At 35.2% G+C, this 9900-nt stretch overlaps 2 protein-coding genes across 2 annotated transcripts; both read right to left on the reverse strand.

Moving 5' to 3' along the window:
• Positions 1-2138: 2138 nt before the first annotated feature.
• Positions 2139-4188, reverse strand: bsx (brain-specific homeobox; the record flags this gene model as incomplete). The annotated part of the gene is made up of 3 exons (XM_081354192.1): positions 2139-2902; positions 3019-3209; positions 3936-4188. 3 exons carry the CDS (start codon positions 4186-4188, stop codon positions 2663-2665), a joined length of 684 nt encoding a protein of 227 aa, XP_081210318.1. The 3' UTR covers positions 2139-2662.
• Positions 4189-6940: 2752 nt separating this feature from the next.
• On the reverse strand, positions 6941-9055 carry lim2.1 (lens intrinsic membrane protein 2.1; the record flags this gene model as incomplete). Its single annotated transcript, XM_081353776.1, has 4 exons — positions 6941-7002; positions 7293-7427; positions 8528-8677; positions 8881-9055. 4 exons carry the CDS (start codon positions 9053-9055, stop codon positions 6941-6943), a joined length of 522 nt encoding a protein of 173 aa, XP_081209902.1.
• Between the last annotated feature and the right edge of the window lie 845 nt (positions 9056-9900).

A 9900-nucleotide genomic window follows, 5' to 3' on the forward strand; every position in this document is an offset into this window, starting at 1 on the left:
ATCTGTGGACAGTGCTGAAGGAGGCGGCAGGCCCCTGAAAATGAGCTGATGGCTCTGCTATTAGAGCAACATGCAGATGCGTCCATGTGTTGCAAAACGCTTAATCTTTTAATTGATCACCTTCCGCACGGCCTATTCTCTTGCAGTGTTTTATTTCCCCCGGCTAAATCAGAATCACGTTTTGAAAACGACATGAATTGCTTTTCAAAGGATGGAAGTGTGCCACATACCCTGTTAGATTTTTTTTATTATTATTATTTAAAGGACTGTTGCCATAACGCTACAAATAAACGTGAGCAACCCCTTGCTACACGTTAACATTGTAGATATTTTATCTAAAAATTTCAGCTTTAGATTTATTTTCTATAGAAATTCATGTTTGGTTATTTAAGGACACCTGTTGAGTCTTAAAGTATGCTTTAAGACGAGTAAATGTATTTTTTTTTTTATTAAAATTGAAGAGCGAATTAGTTTGTGGCCTCCCTAATCAACACCTATCCCAACTCAAAGAGATTAAAAAGATATGTATCCTTTTTTTTTTTTTTTTTTTTTTTACACATGTGTATAAGTTCGCGCGCATATAGTTCGTGTCAACAGCGTTTCGCGCACAGAAATCGGGGTTGAATGGGTAGGTAACCATAGCAACACGTGCGATCGCTGTCTGCATCGACGGTAGCCTACCTCAGAAAATACGCTACTGTATTTTTTTTTTATTATTATTATCCACCTTATTTTGGAATATATATTAAAATACGTGCTAAACTTCCGATTCGCGCCTAGCTATTGGTAAATAACTAGAAGAATAACAAAGTGGCTTAAACGGTTTAAACTTAGCCTATATATGTGTGCTACTAACCGTTGTGTTTCATGATAATGAAATTAAAATAATATGATAACAATTTAAAGTTTGCAATATAAATTTTTTTATATAAAAAATTGCAGTATTTTTTGTACAGGCAAAATCTAAATGACACCGGAAGCCAGACACATTCAAGGTACAAATGACCGCGCGAAAAACAAGGTGGATAGCCTACACATCTTTAGTGTTGTAAAAACATTGACGGTTTGATAACTGCACAACGAGGCCTGAAATATGAAAATCATGGACAGAAATTCTTCTTAAACGAGTAATTGTAATAAAATGCATGGCCAAGTCTTTTTTTTAAATCGCGGAAAATTACGACCCTAACCCTAACATAACACCAAGCCCATAGTGAAGACATAATGCCTACTCAGTAGAGGCATTATAAAACTGAATTTAACATATCATAGGTGAAGGAATAGTCAATAATAGGCTATATACAATGTGAGTTTACAAAGGACAAATTGATGTCTATTGATTGTCCAAGAACAATTCCAATGATCAACGACCAATTCCAAACCCACAATACAAAAATATGCTCATCATACATTCAGGCTCAGATCTCTGCTGCACGGTCGAGAACAGGGATTTATTCCTTAAAAACTAACCACTGAGAACAATAGGCTGCTTAAAGTGAGTCCGTCCCATTATGTATGTATTAAGTTTGTATAAATAATAAAGAAAAGCTTATTAAATCAATAATAGATGAGAAACAAAAATCAGAGATAAATGTGCCATTTTGTGATGCAAGCAGTTGTTTATTGACAAATCGATTGATTTTAGTCCACGCGCTCTCTTATTATTTTTATACGGCCAATATTACTCTTATTTTGTTAATGTTATAATTACTGTTGTAATGTGATAATTAGTACCATTCGTTACTCTTCACTTAAACATAAAAGTTCCAAAATGGGGTTTTCTCAGCGATGCCATTGAAGAACCATTTTTGGTTCCCCAAAGAACCTTTCAGTGATCAGTTCTTAAAAGAACCATTTTTTTCTCATTGTCAAGAACATTTTAATAATCTACAGAACTCCCCCCTTTAAAGAAACTTTACACTTTGCCTTTACACTTTAAAGAAACTTTTGTGCAATGGAAAGATACCATGTGAAAGTTTCTTCAAAGAACCATCGATGACAATAAATAACCTTTATTTTAAGAGTGTTAGTGCTCGAAATTGTAATTACGCGCAGCTTTCATGAATTGAATGAAATCTTGAATTCATAGGCTTTCAAAGCACAAAGAAAGAAGACGCTGCTCGTTTAAGGATTATTTTAGATAATTCACTCAATATACATTGTTTATATACATTATTAGTTTTAACAAATGACAAGTCACAGTTTTAGAATTCATAAATATGTCAGTCCACATGCCAAACAAAACAACCAATATCATCCCGCGAAAGTGCTGGAAATGTAAAATGTTACACTTCAATTGGAATGAAAATTAATTGTTACATTTCTTGAATGATTATTTAGCAAGTAAATATCATAAATCTATTTACAGATTGTCAGTACATTACGTACCATTAATTCCACATTTACAAAAAATGATCAGAGTCGTAAGTCACAAAGCCATAACTATTGTGATAAATGATAATGATAATAATAATAATAATGCTGAATGACCACGCATTATTTTTGTCCTTAAGGTGTCCAAAAAAATCTTAAGCGCTTGAACCGTATAGCTATAAAGACTGATGTAAAAAAAAAAAAAAAACTATATATAATTTCCTATCTAAAAAAAAAATTGAAATTAATATGTAATTTTTTGTTGTTATTGTTCATGAGGGTGATAATACTAAAGTAAATGTTCAGGAGAGCAAATGTCATCTTCAATATCGACATCATCTTCATTGTCGTCCAGCGTGTATCTGTCCGGACTCATGCCGTTTTTACCGTCTGTACTTTTCTCGTGCATTTCGCTCTCGCTCGTGTTCTCCAGCGATCTGTCTACATCATTTGGGGCTTTTTGGTCGTCTTGTGTTTTCCTCAGCTGTTTTTTATGCTTCATCCTTCGGTTCTGAAACCAGGTCTTTACCTGCGTATAAGGCAAACGATGGACATGCCTTAATAAACTCGTTTAAATTGTATGTAAACACATATAAGATCTTGAAAATTATGTCTGGATTCTTAAACAATATTTAACGTCATTACCTGTGTTTCCGATAGACTGAGCGCCGTAGCCAGTTCCACGCGCTCAGGTGTGGATAGATATCTCTGGATCTCGAACCTTTTCTCGAGTCCTGATAACTGTGAGTCTGAGAACACCGTTCTGGCCTTTCTGCGTCTGCAGTGCTTCCCTGGTAATTCCGGATGATGTTGAAATAACGCAGGCATCTGCATTCCTTTTGCAATGGAAACATATTGATAATCATTCATTCTTCAATATCTTGCAGCCTTACAGTAAACTTTTTACGTTTATATTTCAACCGTTTTTAAGGACCCAAGTGAATTAAAAAAATTTGTTTAAAGTAGAAAAAAGTAAAAAATAAAACACAATATAAGTTGGAAAAAATAAGACATTGTTTTAGTAGAAATTATTTTTAAACATCGGATAGAAAAATACCGATTTTTTTATCGATAGGTGATTTTTAATAAATAAAATCATACAGTTGTTATTATTATTATTAGTAAGGCTATTAATATTGAAATAACATGGTTCTTTAATCTATGAATATCACCTTTCACTGTAAAAATACGTACAACTGTTACTAAGGATTCATTCTTTCGAATTCTAACTAAAAATATTGTCTTAAAAATAAAATCTAGTCAGATATATTGAACCACATTAAATTATAATTTTTACTTTAAATGTTTCAACAAGAATCACATTTAGGTTAATTTGCAGCATAGGCCTATTTTTAACTAACAATTAGGGTTCAGTTTATGGAATGTTTTTTAAAATATTAACTGGCATGTAGGCCTGCATTTTAATGATTTTTAGATGTTTATGTTATAGCGGTCATATATTTACAAAAATACACCAATTTGTGAGCACCAATACATGCATTAAATGCACAAAAATATGTTTAAATATGTGTTTGAGTTTAAATTTAGCGTATGCTACTTACCGGATGCGAAAAAGTACGGATGGTGTTCAGGTTTGTGTAGTGGATGATGCGGATGAGGAGCCAGGATCGGTGTAGGCATAAGGGGATATCCATACTCTAAAAGAGGCATCCGGGAGGCAAGAGAGTTTGAAAAGGGCGAGGGAAACACCTCTCGCAAAGGTTTAGGCTTATGTAGTAAAATATCTTCAATGAAGAACGACGTTGACCTTTGAGTCGGCATCTGGGGGACCGGAGATGTGTAGTTCAGATTCATTTCAAAACTTTTTGTAGAAAACACGAGCAATTCCGTGAGGCTTTTTAGATGCCTGTGTCGCAAACAAAATCACTCAGTTGGTCCCAGTCTTCAGGAGCTTAAAAGCGGAAACGTAGTCTTCGTTGGCAACCTGTGCACGCTGGTACAGGTATACATTACTATTTATTTGGATCGAGACTGACAGCAGCAAATCAGGAAGTAGATTAGCACTCAGCCAATAGCGCGAGGGCTGGGCGGAGAATGGAATGAGTTCTTTATGGATTAATTATGCGGGCGGCGGGAGGAACGGCAGGGACAGGGTCGCCCGATCCCCGTGGTGCTGAAAAAGCCTCGCTACAAGAGCCTTGTTCCCGCCACAGTCACTCAGACATAAGCCTGCACTTTCACTGTAGGCTACACTGACTTAAAAGGCGCGTGGACCTGTCAAGAACCTTAACAAAGGACTAACACTGCGGCTGATTGCGTTTAAAGAACCGCATGCACCTGTTACAATCCATTTGAAGCTCCTGTTACGACTGTTACAATTTAAATGGTCTCCGCGAGTTCTGATTTAACCCTGTTTGTTGGATTGTTATCTCATTTTTAAAATAACCCAACATCACAAATTATCGTGGTTAGAATAATAATAATAATAATAATAATAATAATAATAAGCTTGTTGTAGGCTATTTAAAACGGATTACATCAGCTACAACTAACTTGTCAGTTACGAATGCTTTAGCGATTTAAATCTTCGAGAGTTCTGTAGCCTATTGTTACAAAAATAATTAATATAACCCTACATAAATAAACAATTATGTGTTGAGGACATAGGCCTACATATGTGTGACAGTGTTTGACATTTTAAATGGTTTCCAATGCCGCTTCTGTCAGTTACGACCGTTAGCATTTAAATTTTCCCTCTCGCTGCATGCTAACTCTGATTTCTGTAGGCTATAAACCAAAAAAACGAAAACAAAAAACAAAACAAAAACTAATTAGAGTATGATGGGGTATTTACAAATCATAAAGGTAACAACTCACCACTTAGTACTTTTGTGAAAAAGTCAAATGCTTTTTCTAGACGTAGGCTATCGTTAACAACGTGACTGCTGAAGTAGCCTAGCCTATAGCCTATAATGTTTAATGGAGAACTGTGTCTGTGGTTCTAATTTCTTGGCGTTTTCTTATTTCATTTATTGGTGAGCATGTGTGTGGTATAATTTTTATTATTATTTCATGTTACGGTACAGGGCAACAGGGCTTCTATGAAATGGGATTTAATTGTAGATATTGAAATCTGCGAGGATACAAGTGTGCTTCAGTTCCGTCTCAACTGATGGAGCGGTAATTTGTTGATATCGTGTTGTCATCACATCTGCAATCACGGGGGCTAATGGTAAAAGTGTTTCATTATTGGCAGAAGTCTTGCAGCAATACTATTAGGTAATTAGGTTGGATGTTAGAGCGAAAGTAGTAATCCTCGACCGCAGGATTTCCATTTGATCTGATGGGTTAGAGAACAAATTAATTAATAGATTTAATTGGTCACGAAAACAGTATTCCTGCAAATGTGAAATACGGCTTCATCAGTATCTCTTCTACGAAAATAGAAGATCCTCTAAATTACAATAGGAGTTGCTCAGTTTGAATGAGTTTCATTTAATGGGCATATCTCTCACGAACACATGCAATGATCTTACTGATTTATTCATTTGTATTTGTAAAGTTGCCTAGCCTATAAGCAGGCCGCTACAGCATGAGATTCCTATCAAATGTTTTTGTTTTAAATTAACCATTTTGTGGGGTTTATGTTCAAAACAAGTAAAATGATCCTATAGGCCTATCTTATGCGGTCAATTTATCTCGTTTCAGTGATGCTTAAGCATTTTATTTTTTTACTGTTCCTGAAAACAATATAAAATGTCGATTAAGAAAATGATTTAGTGCAGTGTATATGCAAATTTACTCAAACGATGTAATGTGATTTTGGAGCACTGCAATCGAAACCTTTTATTAACTGGCACCTGCGGTCCACACTGCTAACGAATCACGGGAAACAAGTTGCTTTTATGGCAAAATGCGAAAGTAAATGTACTAATGGTGATGGAATCGCCTTTACTTGAGAAGTCGATAGAATCCGCACACATGCAGAGGCAGTTAAGCAGCTTTTAATAGCCATTTAATCAAGTGAAATTGGGAGACAGCACGCCACTGCGTCACACCCAAGTGGTGCTTTTCTGTAAGAAGCTTGTGGCATTAGCTCGCGCACCTAAGAGCAGTTTACCAACTAGACTAACTTATTGTGTAATGCCAAGTCCTTATGTATCTTAAAATATAGTTTGATACTTTGCACACACGAAGTAGGCTACCGTTAAAAAACATGAAAATGATCTGATCACTCTTACATAAAACCACGTATATTTTATATTCTGGATAGCATCAATGTTTATTGTATTGAATTTTCTTTGGATGACTGCAGAACCCCATTGTGAACGAAATTACAAAAGAAACACATGAAGAAAGGATTGAAGGAGAAATAAATAGAAAGATGTATATTATTTTGAATGTTTTTTTAATTTGATGTTCAGATTCTCCACCAGTTGTTTTGTACAGTTTTTCATAATATAGACAAAAAGATTGTTAGTGTTCACACATTGTTATACTATCTATAATTCTTTATTTAACAATTTCTTTGTTCTTTTTTTTATGACCTAATGGTGTTTTGGTGCTAGAGTGGCTTCCAATATTGGTGATAATAAAGCCCAGTCTTCTAGTGAGGATTCGAGGTTCTGGGGCATTCATGCATCCGGTATGCACACATATACAAAATACCTAAAAAACAAAAAAAAAACAACAACAACAACAACAACAACAACCACATATTATTGAAGTAAAAAACAGTTTGTGTTGTTTAGTTCAGTATAAACAGATTCAAAAGCAATTTACCTCCCTTAATAAGATTTAAACAATAATAAAAAATAAAAAAATAAAAAAAAGTTGAGTGTGTATAAGTACACTAGGCTACATTTAAATAATATGAATTTTTTATATTTTTGTGTGAAAAATATAAACAAATGAAGTAGATAATTTAAAGGTGCGTTTTTTTTAACAACTATCATTACCTGAAAAGAAAGTGAGCACAACAGACACCCAGCCAATGATGTAAGACCAGGAGAACCTCCAGTTACCATAGCGTTTACCATAGTAATTTATTGTAACTCCTGTGTACACAGCCATGGCCAGAAATACAAAAAAGCCTTGTGGGGGGAAAAGGAGAGAACAGGATTAAATAAAAATAAGATGTGATTAAATAAATAAATAAACAAAATGAACAAAATGATTAAATAGAAATATTTAATATTGTAGTATTTTTCATATTTTTTATTTAACACATCATAATTTCCATGTTCCACAAATTGCAGGTTAATTTATTTAAAGGGATAGTTCACCCCAAAACAAAAATTCTGTCATTAATTACTCACCCTCATGTCGTTTCTTTTGGATGAAATCTGAGAGCTTTCATTCTGTCCCTCCGTTGAAAGCTATGCAACTACCACTTTGACGCTTCAAAAAGTTCATAAAGAGATCGTAAAACTAATCCATATTAATCAAGTGGTTTAGTCAAAAATTTTTTGAAGAGACTTGATCACTTTATATGAAGAACAGATTTAATTTAGGCTTTTATTGACATAAACATTGATCAGCGAACATAAACAGAAGCTCAACTGAACCTGAATGTACTTTATTGGTTCTTGCTGAAGCTCAAACACGCTGTGTAACATGAGAATGAACCTCATTGGTTCTTGCTGAAGCTCAAATGTGCTGCGTAACACGAGAATGAACCTCATTGGTTCTCGCACTTCAAGCGAACATGCTTGAGTGTCCATTTACCACAACTGATGTGTGAGTTGATGAATGTTTATATGTGAATAAAAGCATTTGTGAAATCATATAAAGCCATCGTCTCTCTTCAGAAATTTTAGACTAAACCGCTCAATTCATATGGATTTGTTTTACAATCAATTTAGCATCAAAGTGGTAGTTGCATAGCTGTCAATGGAGGAACAGAAAACTCTCAGATTTCATCAAAAATATCTTCAATTGTGTTCCAAAGATGAACGAAAGTCTTACAGGTTTGGAAGGACATTAGGGTGAGTAATTAATGGAAGAATTTTTATTTTGGGGAGAACTAACCCTTTAATTATAATTGCAAAGCAAGTGTCCACAAAACAAGTGACATGTCTATTTCTCTGATTACTTGCAACAAATATCACATTTGAATCAGCATTTAAATGACGAATTATTTCAAAAGTTATTATTTTTCAAGATTAAATAGGCAGAAGAAAAGGCAACTTACATGAGATGAAGAACAGAATGCCTGCAGCAAAGCTTTTATCAAACCTGTCAAAGGAAGAGTAGTGGATGAAGGCCATGATACCGATGATGATGCCAAAGAAGCAGGCCAACAGAGACAAGATCATGAACGCTCGTGTAGCATCCCAGTATGCTGTGAAGTCAGAAGGTCAAAGGCCATGTCATCACCAGCTTCTTTGTAATGCATGAATAATGGAGTCAAAGTGGAATTGAAGGTCTAGAGAACAACTTTAAAACACAAGTCAAATGTGCATTTCATGCAACTTAAGTAGGTTTGATAAAATTCAGTTTTTGTTCTTCTGTTTGTTAATGACTCTGCTGAACCGTAAATCTCACCAATGCTGTCGGTGTGTGTGAAGCATTTCCCTGGCATGCAGTATCTCCACAGCCCCTGATGCATGTAGTTGTTTGAATGACGGTACTGCATCCAATAATCTGTTGCTGTGGAAACAATCAGGAGTATTTTGCCCACTCCTGCACAAAACAGCCCTCCTCCCATGAAGCTGTACATTCTGCACCTACAGACAGACTAAAAACAAAAGCACACACATTTATAAACAAGCACACATTGGACACGTGCACTGATACACACACACACACACACACACACACACACACACACACACACACACACACACACACACACACATGAATGTCAGGGTTGTGTTAGCATCAAGGGACTGGTGCAGACTCCTCTCAATAGCACTGCACTTCACTCGGAGGCATGTAAGTGTCTGTAATTGCATTGTAATGAACACATTACTTCCTCTGAGTGAGCTGAGAGGTCAGTATCAGGAGGCTACTCACTCACACTCTCTCTTTCTTCTTTTCAGGTTAAGGCTAACAGTTTTCAGGTGAACTGGCTGGAAAAGATTTAGTTATTGTAAATAGGTCAATGCTCACTGAGAAGAAGCAACATGTTGGTTTATCAAGTTTGTTCTTGAATTAATGTGCTTTATATTCCTTTTGCAAAATATTCTCTTGATGTAAATATAATCACATATTATTTCATTAGCCTGCGATTTTTTTCAGTATTGTATAAACAGATATAAAACGAGATAGGTAAGTAAGGTGAGGTAAAAAAAAAAAGCACCATTCAGTAGAGGGCGCCATATTGTAATTGGTTGGGGGGAAAAAAACATCTATTTTGTACAGTTTGGTGACTCAAACTCTGAAATTTGATTAAATGAAAATTACATTTTTTATTTGTTTTCAAAGGGACACTATGTAACTTTTGGCGCTCTAGCGGTTAATAAAACTGCATGCGTCTTGCGAAAGAACATTGTAGCCGGAGTTCTTCTCTCTGTTTATTAATGTCTACGAATCACGCAGGTACTGGGCTACTCCGCAACGGTT

The sequence above is a fragment of the Scardinius erythrophthalmus genome, assembly GCF_964197995.2.
Source record: "Scardinius erythrophthalmus genome assembly, chromosome: 23".
Taxonomy (NCBI): domain Eukaryota; kingdom Metazoa; phylum Chordata; class Actinopteri; order Cypriniformes; family Leuciscidae; genus Scardinius; species Scardinius erythrophthalmus.